We start from the raw sequence: 24855 nt of genomic DNA, 5'->3' as shown, positions 1-24855 counted from the left end.
TTAGAAAAATAACTTGGGAAGATCCCAACTTAGAAAAGCAATTGGGGAAGATCCCAACTTAGAAATTAACTGGGGAAGATCTCAACTTAGAATTCACTGGGGAAAATCCCAACTTAGAAATTCACTGGGGAAAATCCCATCTTAGAAATTCACTGGGGAAAGTCCCAACTTAAGATAACATGACAATGTTATAAACCTTTGATTAAGTGTTAGGATCTTAATATATGTTCAAAAATAAGAGGGTTGCCAAGTCACTAAGCGTGAAATGATCCCCTTACTCACAACCCATGGTAAGATATCGTGCATCCAAGCGAGTTGTAGAATCCTAAACTCGTGAGAAAGAGGTTATTAACTTTTTAAACCTTAGAGGAGATTAAGTACCCTTAGTCAGGGGAGAGATGAGCAGTATCTATTCGTAGCGTCTAAGATCCTTGAATTTATGCGAATTCTAAACGTTAGCTTGGGGTGGGAGTTAGCCTAGCTAATGCCCCTCCGATGCTTAAGTTAGTAATGGTTTTCAAAAAGATAAAAAAAAAGAATAAAAGTGAAGGGTAAAGAATGTGTACCTTGGATCTTATTGAGAAACGAAAGATCTAACTTACATGAAATATGCTTTTAGATGTATGGCATTCCAGGATCTTGGCAAGATATCTCCTTCTATGGTAGCCAACCAATATGCCCCCTTTCCTGCTTTTGAATCAATGAGATATGGCCCTTCCCATTTGGGTGCCAACTTGCGTACATTAGGATCCTTGGTATTTTGGAATGCTTTCCTTAGAACCAAGTCACCTACCTGGAATCTCCTAATTTTGATGTTTTTATTGTATGCTTTAGGGATTCTTTGTTGATGAGCAGCAATGCGGATCCTGGCAAGATCCCTGAGTTCATCAATAGTGTCGAGATCCTGAGCAAGGATCTCATTATTGTTCTCTTGATTTTGAAGTTGGTATCTTGCCGTAGGGATTACCACTTCAGTTGGGATCACTGACTTTATCCCAAATACCAAGGAATAGATAGTTTGACCTGTGGCTACTTTTGATGTAGTTCTATCTGCCCATAGAACGAAAGGAGGTTCCTCAGCCCATCTTCCTTTCTTCTCATCTAATCTTTTCTTCAAATTGTTGACTATTATCTTATTGTTAGATTCTGCTTGACAATTGGCTTGAGGATGAGCAGAAGTGGATGTTATCATTTTAATTCCCCAACTGGTGCAAAAGTCTCTAGTCCTTTTGCTTATGAATTGGGACCCGTTATCACATATGATTTCGGTTGGGATCCCGAACTTGGTCAAGATATTACATTTAATGAATGAGACTACATCTTTGTCTCTCACCTGAACAAAGGCTTCAACCTCTATCCACTTTCAGAAATATTTCATCATTACTAGCATGAAAACCTTTCCACCAGGAGCCTTCGGTAATTTGCCAACTATATCCATTCCCCACTTCATGAATGGCTAGGAGGAGATGATAGGGTGTAGAGGTTCTGTCAGTTGATGCAGGATGTTGATATGTCTTTGACAAGCATCACACTTTTGTGCATGTAAGAAGGCATCATTTTTCATTGTTGGCCAGTAGTAACCCTTTCCTTAGTATCTTGGAGCATAAGGATCTTCCCCAGTATGATTGCCACAATCTCCTCCATGTATGTCTTTTAGGACTTCTGCAGCTTCGTGATCTTCCAAACATCTTAGGTATGGACCTACCATGGACTTTCTCTATAACTTCCCTTGGATTATCACAAAGCGTGAGACCCTCATCTTGAATGCTTTGACGCTTCTTTCTTCTTTTGGGATTGTGCCATCTCGTAGGTATTCCATAATGGGCTTGATCCAAGATCTCTGAGGATACTGATTATTTGGATCAAGATTATGTTCACTGGGATCCTGGTGAGCGGGTTGAGGATTAGGATCCTGAACTGTTGTGATGTTGGTTGTCTGATCATGATCGTCGGGATCTTATGATCTTTTGGCAGGCTCCTCAATTGTTGGGATTATTACATGGATTATTGGAATCCTCTTCTCTGGTGGGATCCTAAGGGAAGATCCCAAATTGGCCAATGCATCTGCTTCGTCATTATCTTCCTTGGGAACTTGGTTTAGGCTAAAGGCTTCAAATTCGGAGGCTAATTTTTTTAAGAATTTGAAGGTATGATGCTAGCCTTTCTTCTTTAACTGCATAGGATCCATTAAAGTGGTTAGAAATTAATAATGAATCGACGAATCCTTGAAGATCATTGGCTAGTTTTAGTCCCACAATCAGTGCTTTGTATTCCGCTTCATTGTTGGTCGCATGAAACTCACAGCTAAGGGTATGGGATAGTATGTCCCTTTGTGGCGATTTTAGTATGATCCTAAGGCCGGTTCCTCTTTGTTTGGATGCTCCGTCCATGAAAAGCGTCCATCTTCCCAATGTTTTTTCTTCTTCGAGAAGTTGTCAAGTCTCTATTTTCACTTCGGCTTGTAGATCATCACTAAAGTCAGCCACAAAGTTTGCTAGTGCTTGTGACTTTATTGCGGATCTTGGCTCATACTTTAAATCGAATGTGTTGAGCTTTACCGACCATTTGGCCATCCTTCCTGACATCTATGGCTTTCTCATAACATTTTTAACTGGATAATTAGTTTTTACATGTATGGTAGGAGTCTCAAAATAGTGTCCTAATTTAGTAGAAGCCGTAACTATTTCTAGTATTAGTTTTTTGAGATGAGAATACATGGTTTCAGCATCTATGAGACTTTTACTACATAGTAGATGAGATGTTGGTCCCCATCAAGATCCTTGGCCAGGACTGCATTCACAGCATTTGAGCATACTGAAAGGTATAGGAGGAGTGGCTCTCCATCTAATGGTTTTACTAGTAGGGGTGCTGAACTTAAGTACTTTTTAAGTTCTTGGAAGGTGTTTTCATGCTCCTCGTTCCATTTGAACCTCTTTTTTTCTTTAGGATGTCGTAGAAAGGTTTACACCTCTTTGAGGATCTTGAAATGAACCTGTTTGGAGCCGCTACTCTTCCAGTCAGCCTTTGGATATCTTTGGTCGTAGTTTTGGGATCTTAGATCAATTATGGATTTGATCTGCTCATGGCTAGCTTCTATCCGTCTCTTAGTGACTATATATCCAAGAAACCTTCCTGCCTTCATTCCAAATTCTAAATTAAACAGTGGTTACAAACTCAAAAGTCACACTAATTAAACATACCTAATAAAGGCTTATTGAAAGCTAATCATAAAGACATAGTTAAAGTTTATTAAATACACCAAGTAGATGCCTTAAAAAGTTTTTAAAAGAAGTAGAATATGCAACCTTTAATATACTAAGGTCACCGTGTAAACCCCACGCGTCATTGATCCCAAGTAGCCTTCGAATCCAACAATAAGCACCAACCCATCACATTTTGGACCCTCTTGATCCATATATGTATCAGAACCGATTCGTTCGGAATCGAGTGCATGAGAGTCCAATGGCTTCCGAGGTTCGCAACCAATCACAAGTGAATCTGATGTCTTCCTAGGTTCGCGACCGTTCACAAGTGAATCTTATGTCTTCCTAGGTTCGCAACCATTCACAAGTGAATCTGATGTATTCCATGGTTTGCAACCGATCACAAGTAATTCTGATGGCTTCTAAGATTCGCAACCATTCACAAGTAAACCTGATGGCTTCTGAGATTCGCAATCGATCAAAAGGGAATCTGATGGCTTTCGACGTTTGCACCCAGTCAATTTTGACGTTCGCAACCAATTGCAATCGAGTTGGAGTTTGAAGTTACTGTTGAAGAATCGCCTTCCACGCATGTATCATGATAAGGAACTTGTTAGAGTAGGCCACACTCCTAAGAAACAGAAAGAAGAAGACGCAGAACCTTGAAGCAATTTTCTCTATTTTTTAATTCATGCAACCAAAAAGGAATTACATCTGTTTAAATTAAGCTAAGAAAAGTAACTAAAAGTTGGAAAGGAAATGGTCAAAGATCTTATGCATGCATAACGTGAGCTATTATCTAGCCACTTCTACTAGAAATAAGGAAAAGACTAATTCAAATAACGTTATTTCTCATGCAAATTAATCACATGGTTTAGTGGGTTGACGGGTTTGGATCAGCTAGTTTCTGGATCGTATCAATATCCCGCCCATGAGTAGAGGTGGCAAAAATTGACACGACACGAAACCCGACACGAAATAAACGGGTTTGGGTAAGATATTTCAACCCGTTTAAATAAACGGGTTGACACGAAACGACACGAAAATTAAACGGGTAAGGTTAGGGTTGAGAATTTCAACTCGAATATGACTCGAAAATGACCCGTTTATTTATATGCAAGTTTTTTGAATTATTTAAATAAACTAGAAAGATACAAAACCAAAACCATAAGTAAAAGAAAACCTTCGAATTGAGTCGTTTTGTAATGTTGAAATGACTTAGCCGTCGAGATCAAGACTTCATTTCAGTTTTTCCATTCTCTCCCAAACTACCCAGTCTCTTTCACCACTCTCACATCCTCATGACCTTGTCATCCGCCTCCCCAACTCCCACTCTTTTAATTTTGTCATCTGAACTTGCTATGACTTCATCTATTTTGCCTCCAAACTATTGATTTTTCCTTTCTGCCTGCCCAACTCATACTCTTTCAACATTCTCAATGTTTTAACATCACATGACACGACATATTTCAAGGTATAGCCCTAACCCGAAACCCGACACGAACTCGACACGAAAATAAACGGGTTGACACGACACGACACGTTAATTAAATGGGTCGGGTTAGGGTCAAGAACTTTCAACCCGTTTAGTGTTTCGACACGACACGACACGATTGCCACCTCTACCCATGAGACTTAACCTTGTCCTCATGGTCTGAGATCTTTACTGCAACTGGGCGAACCGGGAATGGACATGACCCCTGCAAGGTGATGGTGTTGTTGCCATGCTGAAAGGTGATTGAAGGAACTAAAAAGTCGGTTGTAATCAGACCTAAGGATTGTAACCAATCAAACCTAAGAATAACATTGAATCCTTTGAATGGAAAAATAAACAACTGGACCTTAAAAAAAGCCTCATTGAGTGTGAGGGGGCATCTGGGCAATAACTGTTGCAAAGTAGTGGTTCACCATTGCCGATGAGGACTGGGAAGGGTGATGCAGTCTGGATCGGAAGGTGAAATTCAACAGCTATGCGAGGCTGAATCTGGTTGTGAGTGCTGCCGGAATCAACGAGAATTTGAAGTGGTTTGTGGTTGACGGATCTCGTGAGATGTAAGGCAGTATTAGGTGCAATACCATAAAATGTTGATGGGGATAGATCCAAAAGTGTGAATGTTGTGGGGCCTCCTCGACAATATTAATGTGTTGTTGTACAGGAGGGTGGGAAGCTTCCAAGTAATTGTCGGCTATGAGCAAGAACTATGGTGGAACACATTTGTGGTTTGGGTGGTACTTGGCGAGGCAACGAAAGAAAAGACCCGAGGCACGACGTTGTTGGAGTTTCTTAGGCGACAAGCGGGTAGTAGGTAAGGTGGTGGTTGAGGACACGAGAGTCGGTAGTAGAGGGAGGTTGTGTGAGGCTTTGGGGAAAGAGGCGGGCGATTGGACTATAGAGGACATACTACCTCCCACACTTATCCGTATTTGTCTTAGAAGATCATCACAACAACCCTAACAGCACACACTAGAATACACATACATCCTATTCTCACTTCCTAGAGAAAGGCTAGACATTCCTCAACTGGCCGGCTGACCCTACATAACTCATCCATGAAACTTCCACCAACCCTGCATCACTCCGTATTTGTCTTAGAAGATCATCACAACAACCCTAACATCACACACTAGAATACGCATACATCCTATTCTCACTTCCTAGAGAAAGGCTAGACATTCCTCAACTGGCCGGCTGACCCTACATAACTCATCCATGAAACTTCCACCAACCCTGCATCACTCATGTATGCTAATCATACATAACATTGGATCCTATAGACAGTCGAATACCTGATTGTACCCTAAGCCCTTCATTAAACAAGAATGGGAAATAAGGCTAAACCAAACATTCTCAGCCTATAGAATCTTAGTTATGCACAACTATGATGCATACACTAAGCAACTACAATAATCATGTCAATTCCATACAAGAAAGAAACCCTAGGCTATCAGGCAATTATATCATGCAATTCCTGAAGATCTTTATCCTATTACTAACATGATGTTCTATCATAAACATAATAGCAAATAACAATGTGGGTAATTTGGGGTATACTTTCTTGCTCCAACTGATTGTATACATCACATCCTTCCTTGTTTACTTTCGAAAACAATTTTTGAAAAATCAATTAAAACCCTTTGTAGTTCCCTAATTTGAGTCTGGATTCACACGAATGCTCATCCAATTCACTCAAACCAATGCTCTTATACCAACTTGTAACACTCAAAAATCACAAAAATTTTAAAATTTTAAAATCAACCATTCATCATCATTGTTTATAAAATAGTCATTGTTTTCAAAGTATTATTTCAAATCAAAGTTTTTCCCCAAGATCCAGTGACAAAACAGGAAGTTGTGTACAATCACGCCTTCGCCTTCTCACGATCCTCAGAAGTACCTGAAACCACAAACTAAAACTGTAAGCTAAAGCTTAGTGGCTTCCCCCAAAGTACCACTACACAAACATATAATCAAACAGATATCGGGTCTACAACCTCCTGGTTGGATTACCCCTGGCCCACAACCTTACGGTTGGAATGCCCCGGCCAAAAACCTTACGGTTGGAATGCCCAATACATAATGAGTCCACAACCTCCTGGTTGGATTACCCCCGACCCACAACCTTCTGGTTGGAATGCCCTGGTCCGTTGACTTACAACACAAAGCAGTACTGTCTCAACCCCCACCATACCATGTCGACATGCACATAACAAATAACATATATCCAACAACAAATAAGTGAAATAACCATATAATCAGTTAACAAACTAACAGTCAGATCTACATATCACTATTGTATAGCAACATCTTATATACCAAGATTAATAACTCAAGGGGTCGGCATTGGTGTCTTCGACCCACAAGAACAGTGAGGAAACTCACCTCACAGTCTGACGAATAGTTGAACAAGATACTGCTCCAAATACCGGCTCTACAGGTCACTTATTCAAAATATAGAGACCAAGGCTTAACTATATCTCAAAAGACCTAAAATACCTTTAAGTCAAACTTGGTCAACCCAGGTCAAAGTCAAAGTCAAAGTCAACGAGTCAATGAGTCCATTTGGTCAACTCAGCTGAGTATGCGGGGTGTACTCAGCCCTTACGTTGGGCGTAATCCTGCCTTGACCGGAGTCAGGAGTTTGACTGTGTATGTGCGGCATACGCACGACGTACGCCCAAAATCTTCTTTTCTCAATAAGAGCTTAATGCATTAAGCTCTTACGTCCAAACTTCAGATCCAAGGCTAAAATACCACTAAGAGTCATAAATTTCCAACTTTATGACTCTGCATGTCCATTAAGTGCTTAATACATAAAATCCCAACATCTTAATGCCTTAAGACCTTTTAGAGCATGCCTGGAGAAAAACCAACCATCAAGACCACATTTTTATGACTCAAGACCCGTCATAAGGTCTGAAAGTACGACTTAAATGAAGAAATGGCTAGATCTATAACGTAGAGTGATCAAGTTATGAACTTTTTACCTCCTGGAGGTTGCTAGCAAGGTGATAATCTCATATCCAAGTGCTTCCAAGCTCCAAGCTCTTCTCACCACCTTCTACTTCTTCAAGAATGCCACAAAACACAAAGATAAGCTCAAGATGCACTCTTCTTACTTAGGGTTAGCTTGGGAGTCGTTTTTCTTAGATGGAGGCTGGTGAGGGAATGAGAAATGAGAGATAATGATGCTTAAATATAGACAAAACCCTAAAAGTTAGGGTTTGAAGGTTAACCACGTATGCCCTGCATACGAGGTGTACACTCAGCGTACTAGGGTCCGCCCTAGTACGCCTAACGTACTAGGGTCCGCCCTAGTACGCCTAACGTACGCTCAACGTACTAATCCTGGCCAAAATTACCAAAATGCCACTATGGGCCATTCTTGCAATCTTTTCAAACCCAAGGGTCAAATATGCAATGATTTTTCATACTGAAGGTTAAAATTGAAAATATCTCATCATTGGGACTCCCAAAACGAGTCCGGCTCCACCTCTGACACCACCAAGGCCACACCCGATAACCCCAATGCCGCCCACCAAGATCAGTTATAGGTTTTGATCCATCTCTCCACCGCCACTAACTGTAATTGATAAGGGACCTGTTAGAGTAGGTCACACTCCAGGAAACACAAAGAAGAAGACGCAAGACCTTGAAGCAATTTTCTCTATTTTTTAATTCATGCAACCAAAAGGGAATTACATCTGTTTAAATAAAGCTAAGAAAAAGTAACTAAAAGCTAGGAAAAGAAATGATCAAAGACCTTATGCATGCATCACGTGATCTATTATCTAGCCACTTCCACTAGAAATAAGGAAAAGACAAATTCAGTTAAGGTTATTTCTCATGCAAATTAATCACATGGTTTAGCGGGTTTACGGGTTTTGGATCAGCTAGCTAGTTTTTGGATCGTATCATATCACCACAAGGACCAGATTTTAGTAATTTGTTAAAAAAAATATAATTACATAACATATTTATTTATCATATTAGTATGTCTTACATATGCTTATCAAACTATCTAATCGAACGTATAAACTAACTAATCACAAGCAAAATAGTCTTTGCTTTGGGTAGCTTTGGTCTCGTTCGATGTACTGATTAATTCAAAAATATATCAAATATAAACATGTTTGTTTAATTATGAACATGGGTTATTGAGAAGATCCTATAACTTGATGTATGTTGAACCAAACTTTCAAACACAAACACGAGATTCAAAAAAAAAAATTAAAAAAAAAAAAAAACGATTACACACAATTAGTTAAATATAGTCATCTACTTTTAGATGGGACCAAATGATTAGAAACAGTTTCCAATAAAAATATATAAATACTTATACAACAGTTTCTCCTTCCCACGTTCAAAATAATGTATTCTTGCAAATAACTAATTTCATAAAACCGATGAAAAGATTGTAAATAAATCCAAATACGATGAATGTTGTTATGCCTTAATTGTGACACAGCACAAGCACAAACCAGAGGGCTTAATATTTGAAGTCTGCCATTCTGAACCAGGAGGTGCTTTTGGATCATACAGCAAAGTGTTATAACCTCCCTCCTCTTCTTCCAATGAGAAAAGCAACAACTTTTCTTCCATTATTCCAAACCGGAATCCCACACTTGAGCTTCCGATCACAGGCACAGACGCCATCTTCCACGAGTTATCCTCCGGGTTAAATATCGCCAATTTTCTTTGGTTCTTCCATTCCATACAAAACAGCTTCTTCCCCACCACCGCATGAGCCGTCACCATCACACACCCGTTTTTTATCTCCCACCATTTGTGATTTACCGGGTCGTACACGTCCACAAACCTAGTTTCAAATATATCAAAACAAATCATTACTTACAGGTCCCCGTTTGTTACACAGGTTGTACTGCGTTTGACATGCATTGGACTGAGACCGGTACTCGTATCAGTACCAGTACCGATGCCAATGAAACAAAAATCTAAACTTTTTGTCCCACCCAAAATGATGGGACATTGACTCGCTCTCATTCTCTTGTTTGTGCAAAAGACATAAATGCCCTCCTCGTCCTCGCCATCGAAAATAGCCCAATAAAGCTTTTCCAGTCCCATCCAGTCTTGTGTACTAAACACAGTCTACGACTGTGTTTGTTGCATGAGACAAGACTAGATGGGGCAGGACAAGCTTTGTCAGGCTATTTTCGACGATGAGGATGAGGAGGGCATTCACGTCTTTTACACACACGAGAGATGGAAAGCGTGTCCATGTCCCACATTTTTGGGTGGGACAAAAAGTTTAGATTTTTGTTTCACTAGCGACGGTACTGTACTGGTATCAGTCCAATGCATGTCAAACGCAGTACAATCTGTTCTGTTCTGTCATTTGTAACAAACGCAGATTATCTTATATGAGTGTGTGGTGGGACGAACGAACCTTGAATTTCCGATTGTGAAACTTGACCGACCGCCCATAACGTAGAGCTTACCCTCGAAAGCACACGCAAAGCAACCCCAGCGTGGGCGGCGAATAGACTCGATCGGCGTCCATTTGTTGGTTTCAGGGTTATAAGCCTCGGCACATGAGAGAGACTCTCCATCCACTCCATAACCCCCAACCGCATAAATCACACCATTAACTTCAGCACAAGCAAAATCATATCGGGGCACATTCATGTTTGCAATCTTGCTCCAGCTGCAATCATAGAATTATAACTCATATTAAAACAACAAAATTATGAATTGTTCTTTGTTTATATATTAAGCATCTATATGGATATAGATATAGATATAGATATAGATATATGGATATATGGATAAAGATAGAAAGAAGATACCTGTTAAGGCAAGAATCATACTGATAGACATCAGAGGAGACAGATCCAACACCATCAATGATGGAATAGCCAGCCATGACAACAAGTTTCCCATTAAGAGCCACAACACCAAAACCAGCTTTTACAGGGCCAGGCATGGGAGACAAGACAAATCTTTTATGTCCTAAACAATCCAACACCTCCCAATGTGTCCCCTCTTCTTCACTATCCATAGTCAAAACATAAAGCCACTCTTCAACCAAACCAGCAAGTTTCCTTACAACAATAAATTCCTTACTTTTCATAAAAGACCTCCATCTCCTTGACACTCCTCCCATTGTTGGAAAATATGACCTCGGAACAAGGGCAAGACAGTACTTTGCAATATCATCGGGCAGCCCGGGCAACATCGGGCAGGCAAAATCATCATCATCATCAACAACCTCTGAACCGGTCTTCCTCACCAATTCCATCACACCAATCTTTTAAGGGGAAAAAGCTAAATTCTTCACACTTGATTAATTGATTCTTCTTGATTAGAAGAAGAAAAGAATAGGAAAGAAATTTGAGTTGATTTTACAAAAATTCATGGTACCCTTTACTTATAGGAATTTTACGAGGCCAATGCATGCACGAGGTTGCAGTACTGATGACTTGAGTTGTAAAAGCGGATGATTTTTTGTGTCTTGTCCAATCTGATTCAAATTCCATGCCAATTTTTGTGTTTCTAGAATACTTTTCTGTCTTTCTTTCACCCCGAATCACACCAACTTCTAAATTTTCTCTTTTGCTTTTAGTCCGATACAGTGACAAATCTATTTATAATAAAAAAAATAATTCACCATGAATCAAATCATATAACCAAAAAAGAGAAAGAGATGTCCATTAACTTTTAGGTAAAACTATTACTTCTCAAATTCAAGATACAAATTTACAGGACTTTTGAATTCGAAAAATATGGTGTTTGACCTTGAAAGTCAAAGTGGACATTAAAGAACAAATGGAATAATTAGAAATAGATTATACCAGTCAAGGCCATATAAATTAGCTTAACCCCCTCTGACTTCCATTTTTCCTATAATAAAAAAATTAATCACCTGCAATAGAAAAAAAAGGGGGAGGGAGTTAATTAGATTATAATCCAAGCAATTAAATTTTAACATTTGAAAAGGTATATGTCATATTTAGCAAGAAGCAAGTGTTATGTATGTAGGTTGTTATGATGGATTCACAAATTATGTCAGACAATTATCATGTGTGCAATTTATTTTGCTCTGTTTAGGTGCTTTATCAAGATTAATCTATGAGATTGGCAATTGGGAGTTGATTAAAACTGTTGTGTTCGAATCATCTCCTTTGGCAATTGGTCAAAGTCAATTAATGATTAGCACTTAATTGAATAAACACTACACATGATTGATCTATTACAGCACTAAATTTACAGATAAAACATTCTAAAAGGGCAATACCTAGAAACACACCTACCCACCAGATACCACCCCCACCTACCCCACCAAACACCCAATAATGAATTCAAGAAAAAGGGAGAAGCATTAGATTCACATGTTCATAAAGCTTTATACCACAACTTGACAATAGGCATGATTAGGTTTACCAAATTGCATCAATTATTAGTTTAATGCGACAAAACAAAGCAATTTCTTGAAAAGGAAAAAGATAATGAGTTTGGCCATAGCTTTGACAATTACGGCAGATTTATTCTTCATAATTTGACTATCGGAACCTAATAGTAATCATTTGACAGCAAAAGTCAAACCTTATGATTATCTTCAGAAGCCAAAAACCAGCAGGTGATCCACAAACGTTGAGTATGGATGATTGAATTCATGAAAAGGAACACAATTAGAAAGAAATTTTCTCCTAAAGATAATGGCGATCAATTGTTTCTTTCACACAGGGTAATTAATCAACAGCATTGAGTTCATCCTCAATAGACAAGAAAGAAATTTAGGGTTTACCCAAAAGGCGGGGGAGAAAAGGGAGTATGAATCTAAAAGAAAAGAAAATTCCAGATATTTTGCAGAGATATACAAAATAAAATAAAATAATTAGATCTATCAACAAAATCTATTAAAGCAAGAAAAAAACATGCGCCTAATTTCGATCTTACGTCAATATTTCCACAAGAATCATGAAAAGCAAGTAAGCACAAAATACCCAGATTGAGTTAATTTTGAGAAAACATCCATTTAGATCTTACAATGGCATGAGGAAATCAGAACAAACTGTAAACAATCGAACAAAATGGCAAAGAAAACCGCATCAAATTACGTCGAAACCTAAACGTATGAACAAAAACATGCGAATATCTTACCTGAAGAGACGAGAGTTTGAGTGGATTAGATGCTGTTGTTGCGATAGGAGTGGATGATTGATAGCAATGTAGCGGATTGATATAGAGACCCTAAAATCAAGGTGAAGGGATAAAATTTTGACAGAATCAGACCCACGTCAGTCAATGTCGGGATGATAAATTGGATGAGATTTCGAATATCGACCCATGCGGTGACGAAAGTGACCAGAATTTGCTTGTGCAATTTAATCCATTTCTTTTTTAATCTGCCAATAAAAAAGTAGCAGTTCGTGGTGCTGGATAAAATTATTAATTCGTGGTGCTAGATTAAATTATAAAGCAAAATAATAGATAATTATATATTGTAAACTTGTAGTTGCATGTGTATATGAGTCAGATAGGTAGCATAATTAGTTGAAACCAGTTGGATAGAAATGAATAATTCATTGTTAAAATAAAACTGTTAGCATATGAGGGTTATATTTTGTATTTATCAACAGTTAGAGGTAGTTTTTGTAATTAATCCTAAGTAGCTACTATAATACCAAGTGTATTGTATTTTGACAAAATTGCAAAAATGGTCCCTGTGTTTGTCAAAATTCTGCGATTATGGTCCAAAAAAGGTTGGTGGTGCATCAGTGGTCCAATTTTGGATACCTCGTGTGCTTTTGGTCCTTATGATTGACATTTTTGTGCGGTTTTGGTCCATGGCCTACCTGAAATGACAAAAACACCCTTAACTGATTTTTTTTTTATTTCTTTTGATTTTATTCTTACTATATAATTAAAAAATAAATATAAAATAAAATTTCATCACTCTTAAAGATATTAAATCTCTCTCTCTCTCTCTCTCTCTCTCTCTCTATCTCTCTCTTCATTGTGTTAGAGACTGGACCACCATCGTTATTGAGCCACTACCACCTGTTAGACTTCCATCGCTACCGTCACTTACCTAAACGACCTAGCACCCCTTCCGGAAAAACGAGATATGTAATGGAAAGTCAGAAAAATAGGATATGATGTTGTGGTAGAAGATGGTGGAGCTCGATGAAACTTTTGAGTTTTCTGCCGTCGTTCTTCATCTTTCAGTGATGAGGGTTTTCTGCCGCCACCACCACATTTTTCAGCTTCTGTAAATCTCCTTCCGCCGCCACCATTCTCATTTTCTGAAACCCTAACGTCGCCGCCCGTGGATAAGGGTTTTGGTGCGAGGTCTGGTTAGGGTTCTCCATAGGGATGTGATGGTACCTGGTGGGGATAGTCATCGACGGAGATTTACGACAACCTAGCGCCGCCGATCTGTTCTTTAAAACTGTTGATTTGTTCGATTTAGACTGGGATGGGATGCAAACTCAGGTCTTCGTGAATGGTGAGAAGATGGTGAATCTCGACGAATAGTGGCGGTAGAGGGTCATCAGGTTAAGGAAAGAGAGGTGAGGGTGAATGTGGGGTATGAAGGTGGTTGACGACGAATGGTGGTGACGAACGACATTGGGGTGGGGTTTAATTTTTTGGGTTTGAGCACCCCTTACACTAATTTGGGCACTGAGTACGTTTATGATCACTTGATTTAGATCTAAGCAAGAAAGGGAGTTGTTAATAGTGGTTTTCATCTTTCTTAGTGGTTTTCTACGAGGCAGGGCGAGAAAGGACGATATGGGTGGGGTGGATTACGAAAAATAGCGGTGGTGAACGATGGTATGGTGGCCGCCGGTGAACTTTTACTGGTTTAATGATTGAGAGATGGAGGTACGGGTGATGAAAATTGAGGTGGTTGGCGGCAGATGGTGGTGGTTGGCGGCGAATGGTGGTGGTTGGTGGCGAATGATGGTGGTTGGCATCCATTAGGGGTGACGTTTCTAGTGAGTGTGTGTGTATGTTTCTGTTGAGATTGATGGAAGAGAAAAAGGGTGGGTGGGTCCTTTTTTATTTTTTTATAAGTTAAAAAAATATAAATTAAATTATTTTTGTATTTCAACAATTGAAGAAAATGAAAAATAAAAATTATGAGGGCATAATCGTCTTTTTAAGTGTATAGGGACCAAAAACAATAGAAAGATTCAATTTTAGACCAGTGGTGCACCAACATTTCGTTTTGGACCAAAATCACATAAAATTGTCAACCACAGGGACCATTTTTGCAATTTTGTCTTGTATTTTCTTTGTATGTTTTTTTAATCTAATATAGAGGCATCGGCTGCAGTTTTTACAACATATCCAAACTTCATCGCCTTGATATATATATATATATATATATATATATATATATATATATATATATATATATATATATATATATATATATATATATATATATATATATATATATATATATATATATATATATAAGGGTTCAATTTAGAAAAAAAAAGGTTGAGAATGGGGGAATCATTCTCAGCCACTCATTTATTTTTGCCGCAAAAGCCTCCGTCGTACCAGCGGAAATGGGAAAGGAATAGACATGTGTTTTCCAACAAAACATGTTTCCTTAAACTATGCTAAGCATTACCTTAATATATACAAAAACATAGTTTTTTCGTTTTTTTAATTTTTAAGAAGCTATTTTTATCGAAAAATGATTTTAAATATACCAAAATTCATGATTTTTTATTCTCTACAAATAGACATCCATATTGATATAGTTTTAAGATAAAATAAAAAATTTATTTTTTTTTATATTTTCAGTTATCGTTATTCATAAGTGAATAAAAATGAATCAGATTTTTACTACAGTACATTCGTTATTCACTTATGAATAAAAACTATGATTAATTTTTTTTACAATTTAAGTATCATTCATATATGAATATAGCATATAATAAACATAGTATATTCATATTTAAATATTAGACGATGCATTCACTTGTGAATATTACATAGTTAATTCACTTGTGAATATTAGATGATATATTCACTTATGAATATTAGATAATATTTTCATATCTGAATATTACGTAGTATTACATGGTATATCACATGTGAATATTACATAGTATATTCACTTGTGAATATTAGATGATATATTCACTTATGAATATTACACAGTATATTCACATATGAATATTACAAGGTATTTTCACAAATATATATAATTTTTATATATTATTCATATATGAATAACATACAGACTTGCATATTTGTTTTTTTGTTTTAATAATCATATACTGATTCAGGTGAGAAAACATATTCATATATGAATATAACGTGGTAATTTAGTTTATGCATTTCATCAAACAGTTAGAGTGCATACAATTTAACTTTTTTAAAAATGTTAAAAACATGATACTTTGACTATTTAAATCTTACAAAATAGTAGATTGATAGAGAATTATATGAAATTTTTCAAAAAAAAAACGATTTGATCTTTTTCTAACCTCGATTTTGAAGTTTTATTTGATAATCGATGTTGAATGAATGATATGAAGTGGATTTTTTGTTGATTATCGATGATGTTGATCTAATGACGTTGGGAGTATAATTAATCGTAGATGTTGAAGATCTGATCGTATTCAAGTAGAATTGAAGGTTGGATTAAAAGAACCAAAAATGAATTTTTGTTGTTAACTGTTGAAGCGTGTTGATAAACATGTTATTGACGAAGATCGATGATTGATTAGCACTGGATGATGTTGATGATGGTTTAATTGAAGAAATCTGGATGATTGTTGAAGGTTGGAGAAGAAATTTGGATGATGAACGATGAATGGGTTTGAACTGTAATCTAATTCTCTACAGATACATATTTGAGATTGAAGGTTGTTATCATATTTACAAGTTTGCCACCGTGTCTTTTTATGCTTAGATTAAATGAGTGGCTGAGAATGATTCCCCCATTCTCAACCTTTTTTATTTTCTCAATTGAACCCACCTCTATATATATATATATATATATATATATATATATATATATATATATATATATATATATATATATATATATATATATATATACTAGCCGTTTACCCGCACCAAGCGACGGGTACGAATAGTGTTTGTTAAAAACTTGATTCAATACAATCTTAAAACTCTCATACTTAATGCACAATGCACCTGGATATAGTTCGATGTTCAGTAAATATATGACAATCAATTCAATTTAGACTAAATAATACTAAAATGCTTTCGTTTATTGTTATAATTTAGAAATTGTTACTGAATCTTATATCAATAAAAGTACAATGTGTTAATGAAATTTTTTATATCAAGTATTTGAATTAAAAAAAGCCTTTGACTTAAAAAAAATAATGAGTGTTGGTTAAAAAGAACGTTAGACAAAATCCACATAACAAACATAAGTCACCTGAGCATGATTAGGAGTAATAATCCAAAATATATTTTATATGGATTTACATGTATATATTGATGAAGATCCATAGATTAAAGATAAAAAAAAAATGATAAGCTACATCGGATATGCATGTTATTAGAAATAGAAAAATAAATTCATATATCGAAACCAACAGATAATTTTAATAATATAAATTCCAACAATTATACACAAACCAACACTAAATAAATCAACAATGGATGGCCTTCAAAAAAAATTTACACAAAGATCAAAATTATTTTAATAATAAGGAAAACAAAGCTCTGTCTTTTATTTTTCATCGCATTTCAAAGTTTTTTGGAGATAGATTTTTAATCTGGAAGCCTTGCATTCTGGATGAATTTTACAGTACAACCACAAAATGACATCTAGAATTTGGTCTTATTAGCTTTGTTTACTTGTACAACACATACACGTATATGGATTTAGAGGGCTTTCCATCACATGTTATTGCTACCACAACTTTCCTTGATGGCATCAACTTGTCACACCCCCAAACCAAGGATGGCGGAAACGTCCGGAGGTGGGAATGACTTCATGTATAGTATCACAACAACGAGTATAACAATGCTCATAGTAAATACAACCATCATAATTATAATTGAAAAAGTTACATCGTAGTATGAGTTTACATGTTTCAAAATCAATTACACTATGATGACCAAAAATGAATTGTTTGACGATTTAACGTCCCATCCTCAAAAGCTGTTGATTTCCTGTTTCACTGATTTCCTGAGAATACAAGTAATTTCGAAAAAGTGTCAACAGTTAAATTGGTGAGTTCATAAACTTTTAGATATAGAGTTTGAAAACCTTTGTTTGTAATGGTAATGTATGCACAAGAAAAATCCAATAGTTTCCTTATAAAATGTTAAGTAGTCTTAAATCCCAAGACCGAATGTATGAGTGCGTTTCGAAATTTTAACAAAGAATGCTATTTCAAATAGATGAAACCCTTTTTAGAAAATAATTTCCTGTAAACTTTAAGTGATGTTAACTCCCTATGTGAGTCGTTATAACCATACTACGACTAGCTGACATGTTACAACGTTTGTCAGACGCTTAGAATTTGTTATGACATTTGTCACCCGTAGACCTGCAGGTCCCGCTGTAGCTAGCAGCAAGGTGTGTGGTATCAATCCCAATATAGATCTATACACAATTATCACGCTCTCCCTACAAGAGACTCTGGTTATAACTTACAGGAATTTTAACCCGTACTCTAAGAGTACAATGAGGACGTGTCTCACAATTTACGATAACGAGTTTACGTGTAGTATGTTTAGCAATGCATAACTATGCTTCTTATGTTTCATCTTGTATGTTTGTAATGCTAAATGACCTTTACAATTCAATAGTAATTTCTGTTATTTAGATGTAACTTAACAGAAAACACATGTAAAATATGAAGTCATCAAAGACAAACACTTTGCTCAACATGTTACAAAGTGTTATGAAAGTTGTAAGCTGTGAATTAGTTTTTAACCTTTCTGCACTGTTTTAGAAAAATCATACGAAGTCGAAAACTGAATCCGTAAGCTCTGAGAGCTAGAAATTATGTCTAGTTTATCCACAATTTTTATTATGATTTTTAGAAGTCTCTAACTTGTGAGAAAATGCTCGTATTCACAGACTGGTCCGAATTCGTTTCTGAATTGATAGACAGTTTTATAAAAATCACCATAAATTGTAGAAAAATCGTATGGAGATGTTCAAGTAGTCATTAGAAAGGTATAAACCTTAACTACTTGAATATAAAATGGTTTTGAAAGAGATTAAGTTTAAGATGGTCAAAACAGTCGGTGAATAGGACTAAACTTTTCTATGAAAAGCTGAAGTATGAGTTTGAGTTATATTAAGGTGTGTTAACTTGTATCCCCCCCCCCCCTAAAACTTGAAGAAAACATGAAAATGTAGGGGTATGAACTCACCTTGAGTGATTTCCTTAGATGAATGCTGAAGAGAAAAGGGTTCCTAAGTCAAGATCACTTGGTAGTAGCTTGGAGAGTTGAAGATCTAAGAACAATTATGGTGGCCTTTGTTATGAGAGATTCATAATCTGAGTGAAGGAGTGAAAAATGTTCAATGTAGGATGAGAATACTTACTGAATGAGGGTGAAAAGCTTAAAGGCAGCCTTGGAGTCTCGAGTTCTTAGAGAGGGAAATGAGAGAGAAGTGTTTGTTTCTTGGTGAGAGAGTGAGTAAAGTGGAAGGAGAGATGGGGCTTTCCAACTTTTGATCAAGTTACCAGCTGAAGGAGAGGTGTGAGAGGACAATTAGTTGACTGGGTATGGGTGAATAGTGATTGGGGGTTGTCCTAAGTGGGTATGGGGGATAGCTTGTGTCACACTCTATGGGAAATTAACACTCTAACACAATATCTCACCCAATAGATATTGTCCTTGGTTTACGATCCTCTCCCAAAATGTGGTTTAAAATGTGATAATATAGAGTCTTATATATATCAAAGTATGAGTTTGGAGTGTTTAAAGTATGAAAAATAAAAGTCTGAGAAAATTTCCGGAGTAAAAATCACTTAAAAACACTAAAAAGTCCGAAATTGATGAAAATCCGGAGTGAAGGGGTGAAATCCGAAGTCCACAATGAAATTCCGGAGCATAGGTTGATGTTCCGAAGCAAACATAGGAGTGCCGGAGTCAAATCTAGCAATTCCGGAGTCATAGGCGAAGTTCCGAAGTCAGGAGGCGGAATCAGTGGTCCGGTCCGAGGTGCGAAGCCGGCTGGCCCTTCCGGAGTGATGCGAGGCGAGATCTTCCGGGGCTCATCCTTCCGGAGTCATGCGGAATCGTCCAGATGGGAGGCTTCCGAGATGTGAGGTACGAAGTAAGGGTATAGGTTCCGAAAATGTGCTTCCTCTTGGCTCCTTAGAAGGCATTCCGGACTAAGAGGGTTCCGGACCAAGAGGTTCAGGACCAAGAGGGTTCCGAACCAAAAGGGTCCTTTTGGGTTTTCTCCTTCGGTTTTGGGCTGTTTTCGACTGAGGAAGGTACATAGAGAGATTTGGGAGAGATTCCACATACTTGGAGAGATTTGGGAGAGATTTCATATTTTTGGAGAGATTTGGGAGAGATTTCATATTCTTGGAGAGATTTGGGAGAGAGAGATATATAGTGGGAGAGATTGAGAGAGACTTTGTCGGGAGCCTTTATTAATGTTTTTCTTCGTAGAGCAAGGACTTTAGACTTAGTTACATCCCATTTTGAGTGCCATACACCCCCGAAGGGTACTTATTAGTACCTTATAGAATTGATACTTCCCTAAATCAGATTAGGGTTTTAAATTTTGAACATTTGGGACTTTCAAGTGTTACTTTGCATTAGGATTTATAGTTGTACATTTGTAAACATAAAGAAATCCCTAACATATAACACTAGTTGAGTTGACCAGATTGACTTGATGACCTTGACTTGACTTTGACTTGACCCGAAGCTTTCCGGTTGTCACATCATCTCCCCGTTAGAAGGAATTTCGTCCCGAAATTAGCGTTTTGACTGGGACTTCAGGCGTTTGGGAAGAGATGTGGGTATTTTTGTTTCATCTGATCTTCGCGTTCCCAGGTGAACTCGGGTCCTCGTTTAGCGTTCCAACGGACCTTCACTATAGGGATGCGACTCTGTTTTGTTCTCTTGATCTCCCGATCCATGATTTCTACCGGTTCTTCTACGATGTGGAGACTCTCGTTAACCTCGATTTCCTTGAGTAGGATCACAAGAGTCTCGTCGGACAGGCACTTCTTTAGATTTGATACGTGGAAGGTCGGGTGTACGTTGCTAAGTTCTTGGGGTAGCCGAAGTTTGTATGCCACCGGGCCAATCCTGGCAAGGATTTCGAACGGCCCGATGTACCTTGGATTTAGTTTACCACGTTTACCAAAACGTACAGTTCCTTTCCATGGTGAGACCTTCAATAGCACGCGGTCTCCAACCTGGAATTCCAAGGGTTTGCGTCGCTTATCGGCATAGCTCTTTTGTCGATCGTGAGATGCTTTCAATATTTCTCGAATATGTACGATCTTTTCCGTAGTCTCTCTTATGATTTCAGGGCCAGTGAGGGTGCTGTTAGGGACTTGCCCCTTTGCTAACTGTGTATCTCCCACTTCAGCCCAGCACAGGGGTGATCTGCACTTGCGGCCGTAAAGAGCTTCAAATGGTGCGACCTTGATGCTAGTATGGTAGTTGTTGTTGTACGAGAATTCAATAAGTGGTAAGTGGGTATCCCACGTTTTACCGAAGTCAATGACGCAAGCTCTTAGCATATCCTCCAAGGTTTGAATAGTTCTTTCGTTGTGTCTGTCGGTTTGTGGGTGGTAGGCCGTACTCATGTCTAACTTGGTCCCTAGAGCTTTCTGTAAGTACTGCCAGAATCGTGAAGTGAATCTAATATCTCTGTCAGAGATAATGGATATCGGCACACCATGTAGTCGCACAATCTATTTGATGTACGTCCTAGTCAATTTTTCCATCTTTTCGGTCTCCTTTATTGGCAGGAAGTGTGCGGATTTGGTCAATCTATCGACGATTACCCAAATGGTATCAAAACCACCCGTTGTATTAGGCAGTTTTGTTATGAAATCCATGGTTATTCGTTCCCACTTCCATTCTGGTATCGCAGGTTGTTGTAGTAAACCCAAAGGATTTTGGTACTCTACCTTAACCTTGACGCAAGTCAGACACTTGCTCATGTATGTAGCGATCTCGGCTTTCATGTTCGGCCACCAGTAGAGTTTCTTTAGGTCCAGGTACATCTTGTCCGAACCGGGATGTACAGAGTATTGAGTTTTGTGTGCTTCATTCAGGACGACGTCCCTGAACCCGCCGAATTTTGGTGTCCAAATTGGGTTCATGAGATAACGAGCTCCGTCGTCCTTGACTTCTAGATTCTTATCCATTCCTCTTAATGCCTCACCTGCCACATTCTCAGGTTTTAAAGCTTCCAGCTGGGCCTCTTTGATTTGCATGGACAGGTGCGAATGGATTGTCATGGTTAATGACTTTACTCGGTGACCCGAGTATTCTTTTCGACTTAAGGCGTCAGCTACCACATTGGCTTTCCCTGGGTGATAACGAATCTCACACTCGTAATCATTCAGTAGTTCTACCCATCGTCTCTGCCTCATGTTGAGCTCTTTTTGATTGAGGATGTGTTGAAGGCTTTTGTGATCGGTAAAGATAATACACTTTGTTCCGTAAAGATAGTGCCTCCAGATCTTTAGGGCGAATACTACTGCTCCCAATTCAAGGTCATGCGTGGCATAGTTGACCTCGTGCGTTTTTAATTGCCTCGATGCATAGGCAATGACCTTTCCTCGTTGCATTAACACACACCCAAGACCCTGGTTTGATGCGTCGCAGTAGACCACAAAGTCTTCGGTTCCCTCGGGTAGGGATAAAATCGGGGCACTGCATAGGGCCAGTTTTAATGTTTGGAAGACGGTTTCTTGTTGCTCTCCCCAGCTGAAAGTTACACTCTTTTGGGTTAAGGTAGTAAGTGCTTTGGCAATCTTGGAGAAGTTTTGGATGAACCTTCGGTAGTAGCCAGCGAGGCCTAAGAATTGGCGGATTTTTGTAGGCGTCCTTGGTGCCGACCAGTTCTCGATCACCTTGATTTTGGAGGGATCCACGTGTATCACTTTCTCGCTAACCACATGACCGAGGAAGTCAACTTCTCGGATCCAAAATTCACATTTCGAAAATTTTGCATATAATTTCTCTCCCTTAGTGTCTCCAATACCTGTCGTAGATGTCGGCTATGCTCTTCCTTACTTCTTGAATAGACTAGGATGTCATCTATGAAAACAATCACAAACTTGTCTAGGTAAGGCCGACACACCCGGTTCATTAGATCCATGAACACTGTGGGTGCGTTTGTTAATCCGAAGGGCATTACTACAAACTCGTAGTGACCGTACCGAGTTCTGAACGCCGTTTTGGGGACATCCTCCTCCTGAACTCGTAGCTGATGGTATCCCGACCTCAGGTCGATCTTTGAGAAGTAAGATGCTCCTTGGAGTTGGTCAAAAAGGTCGTCGATTCGGGGTAAAGGGTATCGGTTTTTGATGGTAAGCTTATTTAGCTTGCGGTAGTCGATGCACATGCGAAACGATCCATCCTTCTTTTTCACAAACATAACTGGTGCTCCCCAAGGCGAGAAGCTGGGTCTAATGAACCCTTTGCTCAGCAGTTCGTTTAGTTGGCTGGATAGTTCTTGCATCTCGGTTGGCGCTAGACGGTAGGGCGCTTTGGCTATGGGGGTAGCTCCGGGGATTAAGTCGATTCGGAATTCGACTTGTCGAGCAGGTGGAACTCCGGGAAGGTCTTATGGGAATACGTCAGGGAAATTACAGACTTCTGGAATGTCCTTGACGTTCTTCACCTCTTGTTTCTTATCCACTACGTGGGCTAATAAGGCGTGGTATTCCTTGCGGAGGTACTTTTGGGGTTTGGCGCAAGAGATGATTTGTAGGTTTGCATTAGGTTTTTTGCCGTAGACGACAAGAATTTCGCCACTCGGCAGATTAATGCGTACAGCCTTTTCGTAACACAGAATGTCAGCACGATTTGAACTTAACCAATCCATGCCAATGATGATGTCAAAGCTTTTTATTGATACCGACAATAGGTCGATTTTGAACGAGTGATTGTCTAGAGTGAGGGTACACCCTGAGTATATGTCGTTGGTGCTTTATGTTTTTCCATTATCCATTTCTACGACGTATGTATCTTTTAATGATTGGGGATTTTGTTTTAATAATTGTTTGAATTTGTGGCTAACGAAACTCCTCTCCGCTCCACTATCGAATAATATGCATGAATATGAGTTATTGAGGAGAAACGTACCGGTAACCACCGTGGGGTCCTCCCTTGCTTCTCCCTGCCCTAAGGCCAAGATCCTTCCGACACCGCCGGTGTTTGCGCTTTTAGCTTTTGGGCAGTCCCTCTTGTAGTGCCCAGTTTCCCCGCATCCGTAACAGGCTCGGCTTGCTCCGGCGTTGGTGGCCGGGTTGGCTTGTTGGGCAGACGCCCTACAGAAACGGGCGGTATTCCCCTTTTTGTTATAGTTGTTGCAGTGCATTTACCGATAAGGACCGTTGTGGTGAAAGTTGCACTTGTTGCACTTGGGAAGGGTTCCAGCATATTGTCTCAGTGGTGCTGGAGTGGAAGGAGTAGTGGCAGCATGGATGGTAACAGTTTGTTGCTTTTTGGCGGGGTCCTGCGCCGGTTGCTTCTTTTTATTGCTCCAGAACTTCCTCTTGTTGTTTCCTCCTTTTGCTTGATCGAAGGTGGTTGTCACATTGACATGGCTGGCTCGATGATCGATGAGTTGTTGTGCCAACTCCTTGGCACTGTCAAAGGTGGTTGGGCTTGAGGCCAACACGCTATCTTGAATCTGGGAAGATAGTCCCCAGAGGTATCGTTCCACCTTCTTGCTTTCCGGAGTAACCATCGCCGGACAGAGGAGTGCTAGATCATTGAATCGGGCGGTGTAAGCTGCAAGGTCAGAGCCCGTCATCTTGAGACTCCACAGTTCTTGCTCCAATTTTTGCACCTCACCCCTTGGGCAATACTCATTCAGCATCATAGTTTTCAAATCTTCCCAGCTTATCAAATTAGCCACGGTGAGAGTTAGAGATTTTACGTGGTCGTTCCACCAAGTAAGGGCCCTGCCGGTGAAAGTGCAAGCTGCGAATTTGACATTGTTTGCTTCGG

The 24855-nt window shown here is 38.8% G+C and overlaps 2 protein-coding genes across 3 annotated transcripts; both read right to left on the bottom strand.

Annotated features, from left to right (window-relative positions):
• Positions 1-598: 598 nt before the first annotated feature.
• Positions 599-1192, bottom strand: LOC145131773 (uncharacterized). Its single transcript, XM_079066429.1, has one exon. The coding sequence runs from the start codon at positions 1190-1192 to the stop codon at positions 599-601; it is 594 nt and encodes a 197-aa protein (XP_078922555.1).
• A 7808-nt stretch (positions 1193-9000) lies between these two features.
• LOC145129840 (Galactose oxidase/kelch repeat superfamily protein) lies at positions 9001-13036 on the bottom strand. Of its 2 annotated transcripts, none has more exons than XM_079064653.1 (5): positions 12823-13036; positions 11514-11584; positions 10509-11302; positions 10109-10366; positions 9001-9520 (listed from the first exon to the last, which is right to left on the bottom strand). In XM_079064653.1, the coding sequence occupies exons 3-5, from the start codon at positions 10958-10960 to the stop codon at positions 9148-9150; spliced, it is 1083 nt and encodes a 360-aa protein (XP_078920779.1). In that variant the 5' UTR covers positions 10961-11302; positions 11514-11584; positions 12823-13036; the 3' UTR covers positions 9001-9147. The 2 variants fall into 2 exon arrangements, with proteins under 2 accessions (XP_078920779.1, XP_078920780.1); XM_079064654.1 differs by lacking the exon at positions 12823-13036 and adding an exon at positions 12265-12286.
• Between the last annotated feature and the right edge of the window lie 11819 nt (positions 13037-24855).

Source organism: Lactuca virosa, chromosome 8 (assembly GCF_052849685.1).
Source record: "Lactuca virosa cultivar CGN04683 chromosome 8, Lactuca_virosa_CGN04683_v6, whole genome shotgun sequence".
Taxonomy (NCBI): Eukaryota; Viridiplantae; Streptophyta; class Magnoliopsida; order Asterales; family Asteraceae; genus Lactuca; species Lactuca virosa.
This window is presented reverse-complemented; position numbering and strand designations above follow the sequence as displayed.